This window comes from Cricetulus griseus, chromosome 2 (assembly GCF_003668045.3).
Source record: "Cricetulus griseus strain 17A/GY chromosome 2, alternate assembly CriGri-PICRH-1.0, whole genome shotgun sequence".
Lineage (NCBI taxonomy): Eukaryota > Metazoa > Chordata > Mammalia > Rodentia > Cricetidae > Cricetulus > Cricetulus griseus.
Window position 1 is genome coordinate 409117562 of NC_048595.1, and position 21359 is coordinate 409138920.

Genomic DNA, 21359 nt, shown 5'->3' on the forward strand with positions numbered 1-21359 from the left:
TGATCACTTATTATACCTGCTGTGGTAGCAACTTTATGCAGGCTTCATCTTTATATTTGTCCCCGTTCTACAGATGGGACACGGAGGACAAGGTAGGTAACTGTATGTAAGGAGAGGCTGGTGAAGCCAGGCCTATGTGAAGTAGGCTCTCTTGGCTGCCTATGCTTTCAACCCTCTGCTATTCTCATTAGCACCGATCACTGCCTTTCTGGGCTACATCTCAACAGCAGGCTAACTTTTTTGAACTTGTTCTTTGTGAGACAAATGGGAAGCTGCCCATGGCAGTTCACTTACCGCTAAGTGGAGTGGACTCTTGGGAGCAACGCAATCTGATTCTTCAAAATCAGTGTTGGTTCTTTCCAAAAGCTGTGGAGACAAAAAATAAACCAATAAATAAAAGAGTCATTAAGAAATTGTGATTTCTGGTTACTAACATGGGCATAAGTAAGGAGCGAGGCTTCAAACGTCAAGACAATTTTACAGCGTATCAGCAAACAAAGTGCCAAGATCAAGTATCACTGTCTCCAATTGACATGCAAACCAAGGACTTAAGCTTCCCGATCAACTTGACATTTGCTAGCTACTCAAAAGAGATGTTTGTACTTGAAAAGATGCTTCTTTGCCAATCCAGAAAATATCATGCATATTACATCTATTTCCCCGAGAGAATTCATAGTGAAAAATGATAGCTGGTGTTTATTTCATTATCAAATACACATTTACAGAAAATACTGTTGGGAAAAAATAGGTGAGTTCCCTTATTGTCATGAAGTTTACAGTTTAGAAAAAGAAACCAAACACAGACAAATAAATATACAAACAAGGAAGCATTTGAAGTGGCATGCGCCTCCATGAAAATAAAACATGGTGGTGGAATACGAGGCTGAGGGTTACCCTGGACCCATGGGAAGGGAAGGCCTCTCCAAGGTGATATTTCCAGTCTGAAACAATGAGATGTAAGAGAAGCAACATTGTAACAACAGAGGACTGGGAGAAGGGTCAATGAAATGTACCAAGTGATAGCGATGAATTAAAAAAAAAAAAAAATCTTGTGGTGCTGGGAAGAGTGAGAGGACGATGGTACTCACGCTCCTGGACTACTGTTAAACCTTTTTGCTTATTCATCCTAGACATTAATCCCCCAATCAATAACAAGATGAGTGTAGCATGAGACACGCATGGAGAATGCATTCATGTAACAGACATTTAGGGAACGATTACTGGGTGCAGTAATGATTAGAGAATGATTATGTTGTACTGAAGAGCCAATAGCAAAAGTCAGCTTTCTCATGGAGGTAGACATACAATAGGAAAGCTACAGAGTTCATATATTGTATGAGGTGTTATGAAAAATGGAGCAGAGATGGGGGTTTTGAGGGCTTGAGGGGAATCCCTCTGCAACGTTACACACAGCAATGGGGCGGGCCTCACTGAGTAGGTGATGGCCAAGCCTAATCTGGAGCAAGAGGAGAGAGCCATGTGGCTATCTGGGCATCCCCAGGAGAAGTATGGGCAAACAATAAGCTCCTTGGGAACAGGTGTTCTTAATATCATCAAGGAGGCTGGAGCAATGGGGGTGTGGGATGAGAATGCAGAGGAAGAAACAGGTGAGGGTAGGATGCTGGGAAGATCCCTACGTGGTCAAGATTTTGTCTTTGATCCACAGTGTGGTGGAAACTCACTAACGTGTTTTGAGTAGAGAAATGGCATGATCTAAATGTCTGATTCCAGTGTGACAATGATGGGGGCAATGTCCGCACCTAGGAGCTCAAGCAACAGCTTAGAAGAGAAATGCCATGGCATGGACCAGCAGGGAGCACTAGAGACAGATAGAGACAGTTGGGCTGGGTAACTGGAGATGCAGAATCAACCAATGTTGATTAAGCAGGAACACAACAAAAGTCGCACAAGCAAGACTTCATTTTGTAGTCTGGGTTACAGCATGAGTTCGAGACCAGTCTGGACAAGACAGTGAGATACTGTCTTAACACAGAAAATAAAGAGCGCTAGGGATATAGCTTGCTTAGCATGCACAGGGTCCTGGGATTGGCCCATAGAGTCCACAAGGCAAAAAGGAGATGGGCAGACACATAGACAGACAAGAGAGACAGACACAGAAAGAAGGACGGAGATGCCGAGATCTGAGCAGAATCTACAGAGAGAGACAAAGGATAGGCTTGCCCCTTCTGACCTGATGTTCCTCTTTATCTTGCCTTCGAATTCTTTTTCATATACAGAGGCATACAAAGGACACACCAATCGAACATCCAGAGCCGGGATAGATGTGTGGTGAACACAGTGGTCATCAATGTCCACTCTATACTACTTGTGGGTGGGCATGGACTGACCTATATGGCAGATGTTAAACAACCCAAAATGACATTTTGTAGATGCCCTAAAGCAAGGGCTCCACACAGGATTTAAATCTGGCAATGAAATGCACTAATTGAAGCTTTGAAGATGGAAATGGACAGAATAAACCCCTGCCATTCTGTTGGGGAACGTGGTTGTGGAGTTGTGTTTACTTGTCTTTCAGCTTCTCATGCACAGGCCACAGAACAGGGAGGGTAGAGAAGTAAGAGGGGATGATACCTGGCATCTGCTTTGGGGCAGGGTGGATCCAGCCAAAAACCTGGATGGTTCTAGAGGCAGGTGAGTCCCTGCATATCAGCAAGGATGCATGTCTCTGAGTCAGCCACTGTGGTGGCTGCCCTCGGTTCCCTCTCTCCAGGATTATAGGTAAGAGGCCACTCCCTAGCACAGTGCATCTATTCAAGCTTATTCCTAAAGGGTCAGCCTAGGCTTCACTTTCCTAAACATCCTCACTGTCTTGTAATACCCACTAAATAAAATTATATCTTTCGTTTTTCAGATAGTAGCAGGCTTTTATGTCCTGCAAGTTAAACCTGCACAGATTTCTATTTCTAACTTTTTTGTGGGTGGGGGAGCAGTGTCTCACCATGTAGTCCTGGCTGGCCTGGAAATCACAGAGATCTACCTGATTCTGCCTCTCAGTACTGCAGTTACAGACTGTGCCACTGTATCTGGCAAAAAAGTTTCTCCTAATGACAGTGACAAAGGCAGAATTACAGTATTCAAACCCTGAAAGGCAAAATTTCCTAAAAAGAATGTCACCCACTTCTGTCCTTGGAACTCCTTAACTTGTCAGGTGAAACACACATTCCAGGGCAACCGACACTACTTTCACTTTAAAACAAAGACCAAATGGACACGATATATTCAGAAAACATCACAGAAACATATATTCTAAGATGTTTAACACGACAACCTGCAAGTAGGGTTGCAGAACATTTAACTTCCTCTTCCTGTTTCCTAACCCATTTTTCTCACAGTGAATATATATTATCATGTCACAGAAAGTTTTTGTCAGTTTGACACAAACTTACATAAAAGGGAATTTCAAATAAAAAATTGCCTACATCATATTGGCTTGTGGACATGTGTGGGGGCATTTTTTGAAGGGCTACTAATTGATATGGAAGGGCCCACCCACTGTGAGAGTACCACCCCTAGGCAGATGGGTCTGGGCTATGTAAGAAGGGTAGCTGGACAAGCCAGGGAAACAAGCCAGAAAGCAGAGTTCTTCTATGGTCTACACCTCAGGTTCCTGCCTTGAGTTCCTGCTATGACTTTCATCGATGATAGACTGTAAAGTGTCAGCTGAAATAAACCCTTTCTTCCTCCAAGTTGATTCTGACCTGTGTTTTTTTGTTTTGTTTTGTTATTGCTTTGCTTTGTTTTTTTTTCATAGAAGAAACAAACAAGAACATACTATAATCAGTAAAATGACTAAAACTATTTCTATTTGAAAACAAATTCTTAAGCTTCCATATAATCAAAAGAAAGATGCCCCAGGAAAGTGGATGGAACTAGAAGAAACCATCCTGAGCCAGGTAATCCAGTCACAAAAAGACAAACACGGTATGCACTCACTCATATATGGATATTACACATAGAGCAAAGGTTTACCAGCCTACAATCCACACTGCCAGAGAAGCTAGGAAACAAGGAGGACCCTAAGAGGGACATACAGGGTCATCCGGAGAAGGGGAAAGGGACAAGATCTCCTGAGCAAATTGGGAGCATGGGGAGAGGGGAGATGGAGTTATGAGAGAGAGAAAGGGAGAAGGGGGGAGAACATGAGGGAGCAGGAAGATTGAGTCAGGGGAAGAATAGAGGAGAACAAGAAAAGAGATACCATAATAGAGGGAGCCATTATAGGTTTAAAGAGAAATCTGACACTAGGGAAATGTCCAGAGATCTACAAAGATAACACCAACTAAGAATCTAAGCAATAACAGAAAGGCTATCTTAAATGCCCTTCCCCTATAATGAGATTGATGACTACTTTATATGCCATCCTAGAGCCTTCATCCAGTAGCTTATGGAAGCAGAAGCAGACACCCTCAGCTAAGCACTGAGCTGAACTCCTGCAATCCAGTTGCAGAGAGTGAGGAGTGATGAGCAAAGGGATCAAGATCATGCTGGGGAAACCCACAGAAACAGCTGAGCTGAACAAGGAGGAGCTCATGGACCCCAGACTGACAGCTGTGAAACCAGCACAGGACCAACCCGGACCCCCTGAATATGGGTGTCAGTTAGGAGACCTAGGCAGTCTATGGGGCCTCTGGTAGTGGATCAGTATTTATCCCTAGTGTATGAGTGGACTTTGGGAGCCCATTCCACATAGAGGGATACTCTCTCAGCCTAGGTTCTCTCAGCCTAGGCCCTCCCCCAAATGATGTAACAGACTTTAAAGATCCCCCATGGAAGGCCTCTCCCTCCCTGGGGAAGAGAAAGGGGATAGGATGGGGGAGTTGGTGAGGGGCATGGGAGGATGAGAGGGAGAGGGAACTGGGACTGATATGTAAAATAAGATTGTTTCTAGTCTAAATAAAAAATTTAAATAAAGAAGGATGCCCTGAGACCCTCAGGAGGGTACAGAGTGCCTCTCCAGGGTAAGTACATGTGGAACAAAATGTTATGATTGAGAGGCTTCAGTAGATTAAATAACAAGTGTAGAATAGCTCAAAACACACAATTTTAAATTTATAGGTAATATATTATAAATAAATGCATTAGATGTGTGAGGTATTTTGGGTTTGTTCCTTGTTAATGTAAGAATAGAACTTGGAACTTAGGATATACTAAAATAATGAAAACAAATTTAATTTTAACTTCAAAGTGCTGATTTAAAAACCCATCTCTCTTACACGGCTGAAATAAAAGAGGCTTTCACTGCCCAACGGGGCCAGTAAACATCTGCTCTTTGTTTTGCAATTTTATCACCTGCAAGACTTCCTGGAATTGACAGTGTATACCAGCTCCAAATCTTGTCCTAGAATGAACCTGTAACCAAAGGAACACAGAACCGTTTCCCCACTTCTACAAACACGATGAACAGGGCAAGACAATACTCCGTGAATAGACACAGGGTAGTTATGTTCCCACAATGTTTATTTTGGAATAAAATTTTTCCACATACATAGTTTGCTCATTCTACCAGCGTATGATGCCTCATTTCATTCACTCAGCTAATATTGGCTGGAGGAAGCACCAGAATCCAATTTTTGCAGTGAACAGATGTGGTTGCTGACCTGATAGAACTCTGGGGCTAATGGGGAACCCAGAGCAGTTAACAGGTAATCAAAGCATTAAGGCAAGAGATAGGAAGGGATGGATAACAAAGATACTATGTGTGAGTCCAAAGAAGTGCCTGATATACAACTGCAATCATAGAAAATAACATCAGGCCTGGGGCCTTGATAGGAGCTATCTGGGCAAAGAATATTCAAGCCAGCAGAAAGAGAACTGGAGAACAGAGAACATAGCATGCTGTCGAAGAACAGGACAACCCTGGGTGTCAGGCCATGCCTTCACCTTGTCAGAGACAGAGTCTATTGTTGCTCACTATTGCACATGCCTAGCCAGCTTGTGAGCTGCTGGGGATTCTCCCGTCTCCAGCTCCCATCTTGCTCTTGGGATCACAGAAATTTGCCACTGGGTCTGACTTATATGGGTTCTGGGGACTTAAATTCAGGTCTGCATGTTTGTGAGCCATTTTCCCAGCTCCTAGGATGGTTTTAGAGTATTTGGGGACAGGAATTTTAAACCCAGACTTCAAATAAGGATAGCTATCCAGTCAATAAAGTGAATTAGGCAGGAAAGAGCCATGATTGTGATAACATTCTTGGCTTTTATGATAAAAGCCATTCTGGCTACAATGTGATCATTAACTACAGTTATGCTGGGGGTGATGAATTCAACCCTAGACTTGAGGAGCCATTAAGATATTTCCACTGTGGGATTTCCAAATCATGATTTAAGTTGAAAAGAACCAATATACTCAAATTGAGGAAAAAACAACAACAGAAATAAAGAAAGCAGGAGTTTCATTTGTTCCTTTATGAATCCATTCAATAATTCTTTGCTGAGCACTAAGTAGGCACTGAGGTAATAGCTCTTAACATAAACTACCATATAGAAGGTAGAATGCACGTGCTTCATTGGTCGAACATTGGCGAAAAGGGGACGATTACAGTCGGGGGTGACATTTAATTCTCCAGCTTTGGTAACATTCTCTTTAAGATAAGAAAGAAGACAACAAGCAAGATCATAGGAGAGAACTATGGTTTGAAGAACAGCTGGGTTATCCAATGGGATATGTTTCCTTTAATGGATGGCTGAGTGTAAAGCATCAGGCTCAGAACAGAGATCTTGCTTACAGCTTCCTTGTGTATGAGATTATTCAGGAAGAATGTGCAGTGAGAGAGAGCAGGAGGATCTGGACTATAACACTAAGAGTCTACTATGTGAGGATTTGAAAGTGGGACAATGTCTACAGTTGGGGTTAGGAACAGACAGATGTAAGAGAAAACCAGGACAGTGAAATGGTGATGATGAAGAGATGACAACAGTGATCATGGTGCTGAGGTACTGATGGTGACAAATGCTGATGATGATAAGATTCTCGCTGATGACAGACAAGTCATTAAGCAGTTACTCTAAACAAAAAACTTCATGAACCTCACTTGGTCAATTCAATCAAGCCCAAAGTAGCATACTAAAGAGTACCATTCTTCTGCGGGCACAGTAAGTGGCAGATTGTCAGGAGCCAGCCCTGGTCAGATATAAAAGTCTCCTTTACAAGAGGCTTGGCGACCTCCATGCTAAACCACCAATTTAGTCAAGCACCCCCACCCCTTAGGTTAGTGCTCCGGGAGATAAACCACAAGAAAGTTCCAGGACACCTGCCTAGGCCTGAGGGCATTTAACACCCATTCCCCCCTCCCTTACTTCCTCTTTCTTTACTTCCTCCTTTCTCTTTAAAAACTCCTTGCTTAAGTTCAATAAACAGATCTTGACATTGCTTGGTCTCGCTCTTTCTTTCTTGCCCATTTATTTTCAGGCTTAGTCCCCCTCGAGACCTGCGAATTACCAGAACCCTGCTGGATGGGGCAGGTGGCGCCCAACGTGGGGCCCGAGGTACGGACTCTTCGCTGAACGGAGACCCTCCCGAGGAAACCCTCGGCAGTGCACGCCGACAAGGAAGTCCTGCTCGCCGATTGCGATGGACGTTGGTCTGGGAACATTCTCACCACTCATGAGCAACTGATTCCCTGGTAAGTCCCCCTCATTCCGTTCCATAATAATGGGCCAAATGTTGTCTAAGGAGGTCAAATTCATTAGGGATTTTAAGACTTCCTTTCGGGAAAGAGGAGTTCAAGTAAAATGTAAGGACTTAATTCAATTTTTTGCTTTTTGTCAAGAACATGTCCATGGGTCATTTTAGAAGGCCCAGACATTCATCCCCTAACTTGGAAAAAGGTCAGAGAGAATCTTAATAGATTGCTCAAAGAAAAGGGACCTGAGGTAGTTCCCTTACAGACTTTTAGTTATTGGAATGTTATTAATGATATCCTTGCCAATTTCCCTGGCTCTGCTCACCTTACTTCTGCAATGAAAAACTTTCTTGAGCCCCTCTTCTATGCTCATTCTCCCCATAGACAAACCTCCATCCTCTCCCTGCCCCCTAAAGAGACCCCCCTCCCCGTCACATCTTACAGACAAACCTCCCTTAAAAACCCCCGTAATCTCTATCCCTCTTTACAGGGCCTCGAGCCTCATTCCCCTAAAAACCTTAAAAATTACCTTAAAAAAACCTGTCTTTTGTTCAAACCCCAAACCAGAAACCAATCACCTAAGTCCCTCAGACAAGGAGACCCTAGAAGAACTGGCGGCCACTTATCACAACCCCAACTGGCCTCCCTTCTCGGGCTTTACCGCCCCTACAGGGCCTCCACGCTATCCCTCGGCTCCCCTTCTCCCATCTTCCACAGATGCCTTAATTCAAGCTAAAAAGCATCTCACCCAACAGATATCAGAACTTAAAGAGGTCTTACAATTACACCAGGAGTTTTTACAGCTCTCTCTAGACCTCACATCCCTCCAGACCATGGTTGGCCCGTCGATCTTTGGATTCCCCCACTCAGCCCATTATAGCCCCTAAAACCTCCCTTCCACCAGGCGCCAGGCCAAAAATCTCCAAATCCACTAAGCTGGATTTTCCTGTCCTAACCCGCCAGGGCTCCAAACATACAACATCCTCCTCTGACCAAGACCCCTCCTCTACTCACACAACTAGGGAGGAGGACGAGGAGGAAAACTCAGAGGATGAAATTAATAAGAGGGATAAAATGACTCTGAGTCAGATAATGAGGACCAAGATAAACAGACAGAAACAACCGAGAACACCTTTAAAAAATTAAAATTTAAAGCCCTTATGGAACTTAATTCAGTGGTCAAAAATTATGGTCCCACTGCATCTTTCACCCTTGCCTTGCTAGAGACCCTCTCAGTAGCGGGATACCTCACCCCAGCCAAATGGCACCGTGTTGAACAGGCAGTCCTTAGCCTCAGGCAATACTTAACTTGGAAATCTGAATTCTATGACCGTTGCAGAGACCTTGCTACCAAGAATCAACAAAGGCCCTCCACTCAAAAATGGACACTTGATAAACTCACCGGTCAAGGAAAATTTGTCTCTGAAAATCTCCAGATTAAGCTTCCCATAGGTCTCTCAGGCTGCTACTGGTGCTTGGAGGGCTCTCCCAGGCCGAGGGTCCATGCTTACACCCCTTACTAAGATCAGTCAGGGAGCCAATGAACATTATACAGAATTTTAGGGAGAATGGGTTTGGGGCACACAAGAAACTGACAACAAACTCCTTAAACAGCTAGCCTTTGAGAACGCCAACAGTGTTTGCTGCAATGTCCTCAGAGGCACCTTTAGAAACAAGTCCCTTGAGGAAATGATTCGGGCCTGCGATGATGTTGACCCTTTTTCTCAAAAACTCTCACAGAGCATTTCCCAGAGGGTCACTATGGCTATTGGTGCAGCTCTACAAACAACAGGTAACAACAGAGCTTGCTTTAAATGCCACCAACTCAGACATTTTGCTAAACAATGTCCCCAAAATATTACACCCCAACCTTCAGAGGGCATCCCAACATCTCAATCCCAAAATGGCGTCTCGACCCTTGCCCCTTCACCCCTGCTGGAAAACTGTCTGTCCCAGGTGCAAAAAGGGTAAACATTGGCCCAGGGACTGTAGATCCAAAACTGATGTTGAAGGGAATCCCCTGCCTCCTCCTCAGGGAAACAGCTTGAGGGGCCAGCCCCGGGCCCAACAGCCAATCCCCTTCTTGCCAGCATCGGGGCCAAGCCTGCAGGCACAATCCTTCCAACCTATGCCTCCAAGCTCTACAGAGCCACCCCCGGAAGCTCAGGACTGGACCTGTGTGCCGCCACCGACTCAATACTAAACCCTGAGGACGGTGTACAGATTCTCTCCACAGGGATTTCTGGCCCACCACTCCCAGATACTTGTTTCCTCATTCTTGGTCGAGTCTCCTCTACCCCCAGGGCCAGGGGATCGTTGAGAGAACTCACCAAACACTTAAAAACATGCTATTTAAACTATATTCAGGAGGAGGAATTCTATACCCCACTAAAGGCAATCATAAGAACCTACTCAATCATGCATTGTTTGTGCTAAATTTCCTCACATATGATGCTACAGGAAAATCAGCCCTGGATCGCCTCTGGCATTCATCAACGGCTCATAATTATGGTCAAGCCTTATGGAAAGATCCCCTAACTCACAAATGGCACGGACCAGACTAGGTCCTCATTTGGGGAAAAGGACATGCATGTATTTTTGATACTCAGGCCAATAATGCTAGATGGTTGCCTGAACGCCTTTTAAAACTGTATAATCCACCCAGTGAAGCCCCTGAGAAGTCTTCTAATTCTGCTTAATTTTAGATAAAAGATGCTGTTTTTTTGGCTACTTTGTGTGTTTCTCACCTTCAATTGCCGTTGCTGCTGCAAGCCCTTATCAGATCTACAACTACACCTGGATGATCATCAACCAAACTGCTGACGTTGCCAATGCCTCTACATACATTGGACCTCAGCCCTCTTATTCCCCTCTGATAGTAGATCTTTGTGCCTTGGCTATGGGAGCAAACCCTCTCTGGGGAACTCCCTCCTATTTTATGCCACAACCTAGACCTGTTAATACCTCCACGAGGTATGCAACCACCCCTAATTGCTATAATCAGTTCACTAGAACTTATCTTACAATGGCTCTCCCAACTCTGTTACCTTCCATCCTTGGTCCTATGGTTGGGCTTCTCTTATTAATTTCCTTCGGGCCTTGGGCTTTTCAAAGATTACCCAGATTCATTAAGTCTCAGATTGACACTGTCCTCGGAAAACAGGTTTCGGTTCATTTTCATCGCCTGGAGGTACGAGACCCTGAACTGCCTGACCGTAATGAAAACCCTGACAATCCTCCTAGAGACCTAGGACTTTTCCAGCCTTGAACTTTGAACCTCTCGGTTCCCTTGGCCTTGGAGACGTCAATGACGGGAATATTGTGATGCCGCAGGCCAGACGCTGACCCTTCTCACTTGCTGTAGTGCTCCTCAATAACGGGATTAGCATGAGGCCATGACCCCAGGGGCCCACTCCAAGCACTCTCAAGCTGCTAGCTTTATGAAAGGTCCCCTGAGTGCTTGGGGGTGGATTCACCTCACCTAGCCTAAGACAGAGGCTCTGCCCCTCACTGTCATATAAATGACAATATCATAAACGTAGGGTCCTGGCTGCGGATGCCCATCACGAAGCCTGAGGCAGACATTCCATTCTATTATACATAGAAGGGGGAGATGTCAGGAGCCAGCCCTGGTCAGATATAAAAGTCTCCTTTACAAGAGGCTTGGCGACCTCCATGCTAAACCACCAATTTAGTCAAGCACCCCCACCCCTTAGGTTAGTGTTCCGAGATAAACCACAAGAAAGTTCCAGGACACCTGCCCAGGCCTGAGGGCATTTAACACCCATTCCTCCCCCTCCCTTACTTCCTCTTTCTTTACTTCCTCCTTTCTCTTTAAAAACTCCTTGCTTAAGTTCAATAAACAGACCTTGACAACTCATTGCTTGGTCTCGCTCTTTCTTTCTCGTCCATTTATTTTCAGGCTTAGTCCCCCTCGAGACCTGCGAATTACCAGAACCCCGCTGGAAGGGGCAGGGCAGATGAGGGAATGGGACTCAGGTCTAACACATTGACTTCTTTACCCGGTACAACACAAAGCTAAAACTTCTTGGTATTTCACAGAAATCTAGGATCAGGGGCAGGAAACAAAGTGAAGTGTATTTTCAGAATGAGGGACTTTGTCTTTTCTTTTATCATTTTTAATTTGAATTAGAAACAAGATTGGTTTACATGACAATCCCAGTTCCCTTCTCCCTCCAGTCCTCCTCTACCACCCTCCCCAATTAAAACCCTACCAATCACATACCCTTCTTCTATTCTTCACCTGACTCAACCTTTCTGCTCCCTCATGACCTCTGCATCCTTCCTCTTCCTCCCTTCTCATTCGAATGAGGGACTTTTTATGTCTCTAGCATCACAATGTCTTTTAACCTGTGTGACTCAGTTTCCTAAAGAGAAGTAAGTATTCATCTTAGTTCCATGGGGACACCAACTGGGACCTGGCTCCTCTAAGTTCCCCCTTCCTTTATATTAGAGGTTCTTCCTTTGTTAAGAAGACAGTGTAGAACTGGTAGGAAGAAAAACAATTTACAAGTCATTCAAAACTGGCATTTATGGTCCGAATGAACTTCCTTCCCAGTTTAAGACCTGCTACTGAGTATATGCACTCCAGGGGCTGGGGCAGAGATTTCAGTGCAGTGCAGACGCCTCATGTTACATAAACTCCTCCCTGGAGTCATATAGGGTCAGAGAGGGTCAGAGCACTTACACCATGACTCATGATATGGCTTGTGGCTTATAATATGTCTGGAAAATAAAACAGCCCTACAGAGATCAACCTCAGGCTACTTCATCAAAACTAGAAATGGAATGGCCCTTCTGAATCCTAATTAGAGGTAAGAACATGTGACAAAGTAGCAGTCTTGCAGAAAGCAGTGAATGCAGAGATCCCGTAGTCAAGTCAGGAGATATCATTTTATAGTATAAAGCATATCGATTTAACTTTTCCTTAAGTATACTTCCAATGAATAGGCTTATCAGAAAGTACAAAGTCCATGCAGTCATAATGAACTATACCTAAATCTAATGTCATAAATGTAATAAATGTGAACATACCCAGTATGGCATCAAAGACCTCTACGGACACAATGAAACTTGTACTCATTCTGAGGATTAAATAAAACCTTCTTAATGAACTACTTTATCTTATCCTTTATCACATCTAAAATCTTGAAGTTCATTCTTTTCTCAACTGACCAATCAACTATAAAGTTCCTCCATGAAGAATAACATGGCTTGAGCCCACTTAGTCTTCTTTTGCTTCTTCCAATCAGCATATCAATTTGCCAAGGCTCTTTTTGGGTACAGAAAGCCCAGAGATTTGGTATTACAGCCACTTCCAGATCCCACTGACATGTAAAGATAAGGCATGGAGTGGGAGTGGAGAGATAGGAGACAGCATAAGCAAACAGACCTTCCAACCATCTTCATTGTAGGTTGGCTCACAGGAATAGGAGGTGGCTAGGATGCCTGATGTTTTGTTGCTATTGTTTCTGAGGAGGGCTTCCTCTCCTTCCCAGGCTGGTCCTGAGCTCACCGGCTCATGCTACCATCTGGCTTCAGCCCCTGAATGCTGAAATTACATAATGACTCCATGCCTAGCTTTCAACATTTTGTTCAGCCCGAGAAGACTGCTGTATTTGAGCTTACAGAATTTCTATCACAATTTTTCTAAATGTAGAGGCACTTCCACAGGACTAGAAGGCTCACCCCAAGGGTATCTTAATGTCTTAGATGTAAAGGCAGCAAATGGAACAGTGGAGCTTGAACTTCTTTTACAAAGTGAATCCATGAATGCAGGGTGTTAGTGGCACACGCCTTTAATCCCAGCACTCAGGAGGCAGAGGCAGGCAGATCACTGTGAGTTCGAGGCCAGCCTGGTCTCCAGAGTGAGTGCCAGGATAGCTCCAAAGCTACACAGAGAAACCCTGTCTTAAAAAACAAAAACAAAACAAAAAAAAAGTGAATCTGTGATAACAAAGAACAAATATGAACTCGGTAGTAAGCTGACTGATAGGTGAACAAAACAGCAATCGCACTGAGTTTTGGGAGGTACACATAAATACTGCATTTAAGCTGGAAACCCAAGCTTTATAAATAGTATAAAAATATCTGTCTATTTGCAAACATGGCAGTGAAAATTGTAAGGGTCCCAAGGGCCTCACGATTAGCTAAACTAGTTATAAAATGTTCTATTTAAGAAAACAAACAGTAAGTGTGGCTCAGACTATAAAACAGGAAAGTCTAATTAACTCCTGCTCTGCTTGTTTCTGGCTGGACCCTGACACCGTAGCTAGTATCCACAAACAGGAAGAGCTAGAAAACAAGACATGCCTTCAGGGGCCAAGACAAAGAGATGTTTGTAGATGAATTTCTTGATCCTTTGGCAGTAAGGACTTGTCAAGTCTATGAAGGGTTAGAAGCATGACAAGGTTCCTGGAAAGCTGGCACCTCCATCAGAAATTCTAGTTTACATCCCACTCATTTACGCTTAGGAATGAACGCTGCTCCGGCAATCCTAGGAACATGTCTTAGCTCCTCAGCTAGGGTGTGTGTGCCTGTGTGTGTGCCTCTGTGTGTGTGTGTGTGTGTGTGTGTGTGTATAGAATAGATCTAGTCACAAAAGAGACTGAGTCAGTCAAAATCTCAGACCACCCCATTGTATCAATACCACCTTTCCTTCAAATGACCCCAGGAACATACATAGTTTTCAGGAGATCCCAGAGACCTTTCAATATGAGAATCGATCTGACAAGCCAGGCCATGATGACATATGTGGGAGCCTGGCCACTCTGCACAAACGCAGATTCTCAGACCAGCCCCAGACAAGCACTTTCCATGCTGCTGCATCAAGAACAGCACTGGCTATCTGGATTCTGCTCACATGCCTTCACGGCCATTAGAAAAAGCTGTGTTGCTTGAAATTGTTCCTAACAATTACTCACAGAAACTGAGTGATTATAGAAAGGTATGAGACTAATGTACTTTCATTTCTGTCTCCCCTCACTCCCCCACCCCCAATAAGGGACCATTAACTCTCTTCACATGTGTCAGTCAAGTTAAGAGGCGATAACACAAATTAAGGAGGGTGCTACTGGAAGCTTTGCTAGATTAAGTTTCCATTTCTTCTTGGGAGCTGATTTTGACGACTCTGCTTATCTCCTCCCTCCAGTGTGTATCCAGTTCCTGTTGATTTCCTTGCCAATTAAAAGGCACAAGAGCCTGTAGTATGTGTAAAGGAAAGCTAATGAAACCCCAGTGAAGATAAAAGCCAACTCGAGATGCAAACTGCATGGTGTTCAAAACTATCCTGCTCCCAAAATGTCCAGACACTTTGACCCAGTAAACCCACCTCAGAGCCTATATCCTAAGAAAGATTTATGCTAAAAGCTTTTCAGTAGTCATAGTACAGATTAAATTATAGAACCATGGCTAAATCATGGCCCTCTAATAACTGAATATGATTTATTCATTTTCATGTTGATCAAGAGTTTTTAGTATCATTGAAAAAAGAACATCATATTATTTTATGGGGGAAAATCAGTGTAAACCCTGTATACTCCATGCCATTATATATATGTTAAAAAATGTAAAAGAAATCTACCAAAAGACTGACAATGATGAGGACAGGGACCCAACTATGGACATGTTTATTTCCTGTTCCTACTTTCTCACACATTGTAAACGCCTACAAGGAATAAATATTGCTCTCATAAAAAATAACAGACATTTCTATTTAAAACTTAAATGGATAAACTGGGTGCTTTCTGAAGTTTCTTTAGCTATATTCTATATTATATCCACTAAAAAATTAGGGACTTGATATTTAATTGACTAGTATATTTTTGTAAATATACCAGCAATACCAGCCTGGCTAGTATCATTGTTGGTCAAGATACATTTGTAACTTTTGTTGTTGTAGCTTTCACAAGATACCTGACAAAAGAGGAAGTATTTGCTTTGGCGGACAGTCTAAGAAGGGATACTGCCCATCATGGTGGGCAGACATGATGGGAGGAGCACGAGGAGTCCTGGTCACATTGTGTCAGGCAGGAAGTAGAGCCATAGAAGCTGGCATTCCGTCTTCTCCTTTTTATGAAATGTGGGACCCAACAGCCACCAGTAAATTCTAGCAACACCATCCTGATATGAAATGAGTGAGTGCCTTGGTTACTGGCATAAGCAAAAACATTCTTAGGGAATCCTTCATATCTACTTAGGACGTGCTCTTGAATGTGAGTGAGTCCATTCTGATATGGCAATGTTTGCTGCAAGGAAATGTCAGTGCAGAAAAAAATCTCAGCTACTTCCTTGATATTTCGAGGAGGGGAACTAACACAAACCATGTCTATTTGCCTCTTCAATTTTGAGAGCATTTCAAAGATAAGGGCACCTTTTTTCTGTCAGCAGTAAGTTCAATATATTATATTCTATCCCTTGGAGAAGACATCTGATTTTTTTTTTAATTCCTTTATCTTTGTAGTGGAGTGTTACATGTATAACGGTGGTGGTGGATGTGTGTAGAGAGAGGGGGACAGCAGAGGAAAAGCAGAACTCAGTTCTAATTAGCATATACACTGATAACAAGAATTTAGGATTCAAAGCAACAGAGGTCCTGGTAGATAAATATCAAGAGGCACCTGAAAGATGCCCCGCTGTTCAGAAGAACAATGGAGCTCTATCACACAGTTCCCCATATGCTAGGCATGCACTTACCACTGACATATGCCCCAGATGTCTAAACTTGTGCATAAGATGATGAGGAAAATTCTAGATCTTTTCAAAAGTATTAACAGGCCCACCCAAACATCCATTTGATAGTCTAATGCTAATTAAAGGCTAATTCTCTGCAAAGTTACATATTAACTTGTAGGCTCATTTCCAGCAGAGATACAAATGATCTCCGATTGGTAGGAAAGAAAACCCAGGGATTACCTCTTGTTGTCCTTTGGGATATTAACCAGTTTGATGTGTAGCCTAATAGTCCTATTTTATTGCTGCAATTACTGCTCTGCTTCTCCAACAGTCCTCAGGTGAGCTTTGCATCTTACTTATTCTTTCAGTACTTAATGAGATTTTTTTTTAAGTCCTTAATAGGTGTTCCTTCTCTCTTTGTAGGTGTACTATGCTCTGCATTCTTTCAAAAAGTATACTTGGCTCCACTCATTGGCCCAACCTGAACACACAGCCTCAAAAGTCCTCTGTTCTTTTTTAAAAGATGTGTTTTTTCATGTATATGGACATTTTATAGGCATGTGTATCTGTGCAACGTGTGTGCGGTGTCTTAGGCAGCCAGAAGAGGGTATCAGATTCCCTGACTGGAGTCAGGGTGGTTGTAAACTACCACATGGGTGTATGCACCCAAACTCAGGGCCTCTACAAGAGCAACAAGTGCTGCTAACCTCTGAGTCACCTTTCCAGCACCCACTAAGCCTTATATTCTTGGGAGATGCCCATACAGGTCTCTCCTCCTCGTCTCACAACTAATTCTTTTCTCCGGAACTTTAAAGAACTTCAGAAGGTGAGTCTCTCCGCTTTGAAGAGGAGCTTGCTAGACACAGGGCAGAGTAGGTAGAGCTGTGCAGTCAGCATCAGATAACAATCCCTCGGGATTCCCAGCCAGCTCTTTTTTGGCTCTGAGACAGAATGCATAGCATCCCTACCCTCTTAGTGACAAGAACCATTTCTCACGGACACCCTTCCTCCCTTGAGCTCCCTGGCTTCCCCTCTACAGGCTGCTTCCTTTGACCAGTCTACTTCTGAGCTTACCCTCTGGCCTTGGCTCAAGCATCTACCAGGGATGCCCCACCTTTTGACACGGCAATTTAATGGTATCATCTATAGATGGGCTGGGCTTCGTACATAGCTATGCCGGGGACACAAGTATCCTGCAGGCTGCAGGTTGACATAACTCATCATCAAGCCAACAGAAAGCCTTGTGATCAGTTCTTGCTCGCTTTTCTCCCTGTCACTAGAAAGAATGCCATCTATTTCATTTTGCTTTCCAGTGTTAATTTTCCTTAGCACACTTTAGTGGGAATGCACAGTATCACTCTGTCTCTTTGGCCTGGCCTTCTTCATACCTCAGATCTTTAGCAGGAATAGGGGACTTCATGCCAGAAGCCTTCAGGACTTAAACCTCAGATCACCTGCAGCCCAACAAACTGACTCCTCTCTCCTTTCCAATTCCTTTCAAAACTAAACCTCAGCGCAGAGGAACATGGAACACTATTAAACAAAAACACAGCAGCTTTCTGACAACCCAAAGCAAGAATACCCCAACTGAAACTTAGCTAATTCAAAGAACGGTCTCTTTCAAAGCCAATAACATTTCACTTCATTAAGTCATATTTTCATTTATATAAGATGGCTGCTATTTCATGGGCATAGTAATGAGGAAATATTTTTAAATTCTTAAAAGACATATTACGTACAAAAAAAATCATACCAGTTTCATCTTCTTGTAACATAATGAAACCATGATGTTCCAAAAACTAATTTTGTTGGTATATTAAGTTAAAAAGTGGTTTATTTTGTGGGTTACTTCATTGTGAGCCTCTCTTTAGCTATACACTCTGGCTCCAACTGAAGGGATCAGCTCCCATTTCAGCAGACATAACAGCTGAACACGTGTTTGTCTGACTTTGTCTTAGTCACTAAGAGGTCAGATGCCTGCCTCGTGGCAAGGAACCAATCAGAAGTTAGCTGGTGGCGCTATGTTTTACGGCTCTGGGTGTGCTTTCCAGACAAGTGCACAGCAATGACGCGCAGAGCATAGCAACCACCCTGGGAGGGTCTATGGGCCATAACAACCAGTTGGCCAATCAACACAGAGCAAGCCCTCCAAGCCTGGAGGCACACCAATCCTGAGCCTGTGCGTACCCCTAGACACTCCCCTTACGCTGCCCTACAAGATCTCTATGCAGCCCCTTCGAGCTATCTTTGCTAGCCATCCACCATGGCAGGTGGGTGAAAGACCCGAGCTAACATCGGGTTAGCTCGTTAAACAACAATAAAGCCTCATGCAGTTTGCATCAAGCTTTCGCCTTTGCCTGGTGATTGGGGTGACTGAGGTCCTGGGCTGAGACCCCAGAGGCCTGAATTTTCCGGGGGTCTAACACAACCATTATGTTTTTCCTTAGTTGAAGGGAGTGCTAGAAGCAAGCTTATGGGCCTGAGTTTTGGCATCTCTAACCCTCCTGGAGTTGTTTACTCAAATGTGTTAGCCAGTCCACCCACTAGCCCCTTCTGATTCCTTCTTTCATGTCCTTTGTATTGCTAAATGGGAGCCTACTCTCCTTTATTCCAGAGTACCCATGTTCCTGGGAAAGATGGCAGAGCACTGTTTATAGACTCAATTCTTATTCCTTTCCATTCACTCTGCGCCCCTTCCCCCACTTTGCCCTTTACTACCAAAACCGAAACAAAACCAAAAAACTAAAATCTGTCCTCATATGTAAACATTTGCAGTATCCAATGGGGAGATACAAACCTGCTTCTCATTACCAACTTCCATACAAATATATAATTGGAGGCCATACATCCAGAAAACTCCTGGAGAATGTGTAAATTGTAATGAGTTGTAGAATCATATCTCTGTCAGGTACTTTTTAGGTATCTGAGAGTTTTGGAAGTTGTTGTCTTAGATGCAATGACCAACTCTTTATTATTATTATTATTATTATTATTATTATTATTATTATTATTATTTACTGTGTTGTCAGGGAGCTAGGAGAATTCCATTAGGGAATCTTTCGGTCTAAACCTCTGGTTCTAGTAACCTGGAGCACCGGTCTATAATTGTATTGCACCTGCTAGCTAATCTGCCATTGAATGGCATAGCCTCAGTGGAGAATGCCTCCTAGTTTGCATCTCTACAGAAATAAGCATTTGAATAGGCCTGCACCAGGCCAGAGGGCCAGGTGTACCGGACAAGTGAGGACAGAGAGAGTGAGGAGGTATCTGGTGGAGAGATGGTAGAGAGGTCTGCTGATAGGGTCTAGGAAGATTGGAGAGAAATGGCCTCATGGTCAGGGAAGCATGGTTAGATTACAGCCAGGAAGATACTGAATAAAGGAGAGACTCTGGTTTTGTAGTATGGAACTGAGAGCTCTCTAAAGATGACAAGATGCCTATGTCTGGTCTTTATCACCGTTGGGTTACTAAGGAACTCCCAAGTCCCTGATTTACCCTCTGAAGTCCCTCACCTTATCATGGACTTTAGGTCCATGTATAGATTGGTTAGGGACAAATTTAAGACAAAAAAGAATCACCTAAAAGAAAAATTTTATTTGTCTGTCTGTCTGTTTTAAGACAGGGTCTCTACATAGCCCAGACTGGTCTAGACCTCACTATGACCCTTCAGCTACTATGCCTAGCTTTTACTTCTGACCACCAAATTCATAAAGCAGACAGTTGACAGATAAGAAAGACCTATTTATAAGGCTAAAGTTATTCTAATACATGCTTGATTTGGACTAAAAGTTTAAACAGAAGAAGGCATATTATAAAAGAAAAAATCATAATTTGTAGTATGTTTTCTTTCTCATCTTGGAATTTTAGTTGTCAAGTAATAAAATGGATATAAATGCATACAAATATGGGACACTTTAATCCCAGTACTTGGGAGGCAGGGACAGGCAGATCTTTGAGTTCAAGGTTATTCTGGTCTACTTGCGGAGTTACAGGCCAACCAGATCTCAATGAAAATTCAGGGTGAGCAGGCAGAGAGCTATGACTCAGATATGACTTGGAGGTTAAAAGCAACGGCTGCTCTTCCAGAGAGCCTGAGGTTCAATTCCCAGTGCCTATAATGCAGGTAACACTGTTTGTAATTCCAGTTCCAGGGGAACCAATGCCCTCTCTAGGCCTCCACAGGTATTGCATTCAGGCAAAAATGCCCATACATAATAAATTAAATAAATAAATAAATAAATAGCACAAAAATTAAAAACAAAAGTAAATCTTAAAAACATGGGAAATGTCTTTGTTATTATAATAGAGAAATTTTGATTTTCAGAATTTCTATTGTAATATCCAATTACCATGAAGTTTTCTGAGCACTTAGCATTGACTCACACACCAACTCTGCAGGTGCCTACTGTATATTCCAATCTTAAAGCTGGTCAAGAAATAAAGCAGTCCTCAGAAGGGGTCTTCAACAGCAAAGCACAGGCTGAGTCCGACCTGGTTCTCAGGTTAGCCTAGAATGAGCTATAATCATAGATTCTGCACTAGGGCATAGAAGCCATTAAAAAGGAAATCCCATGCCTAAGCAAGAAAAAGTAATCAGACTGGTGGCTACCCTAATTGTCATCATAGAACCTTCATCCAGTAACTGATGGAAGCAGATGCAAAGATCTACAGTTAAGCACTGAGCTGAGCTCCAGGAGTCCAGTTAAAGAGAGGAAAGATGGATAATATGAGCAAAGGTGTCAAGACCATGATGGGGAAACCCACAGAAACAGTTGACTCCAGCTAGTGGGAGCTCACGGACTCCAGACTGACAGCTGGGGAATCTGCATAGGACCAAACTAGGCCCTCTAAATGTTGGTGACAGTTATGTGGCTTGATCTGTTGGGGGAACCCCTTGCAGTGAGACTAGGACTTATCCCAGATGCATGAACTGGCTTTTTGGAGCCCAATCCCTATGGAGGGATACCTTGCTCGGCCTAGATACAGGCCTTGGTCCTGTCTCAAAGTGGTGATATGCCAGAT

General features: G+C 43.4%; 1 protein-coding gene across 5 annotated transcripts in view; it reads right to left on the reverse strand.

The window, feature by feature from the left end:
- The window catches only part of LOC100774011 (serine/threonine-protein phosphatase 6 regulatory ankyrin repeat subunit B), a 272850-nt gene that overhangs the window by 31709 nt on the left and 219782 nt on the right, over positions 1–21359 (reverse strand). For all 5 annotated transcript variants that reach the window (XM_027396893.2, XM_027396896.2, XM_035440951.1 and 2 more), the window contains exon 17: positions 295–366. In XM_027396893.2, the coding sequence (XP_027252694.1) occupies positions 295–366 (72 nt within the window). The remainder of the gene's footprint in view (positions 1–294; positions 367–21359) is intronic.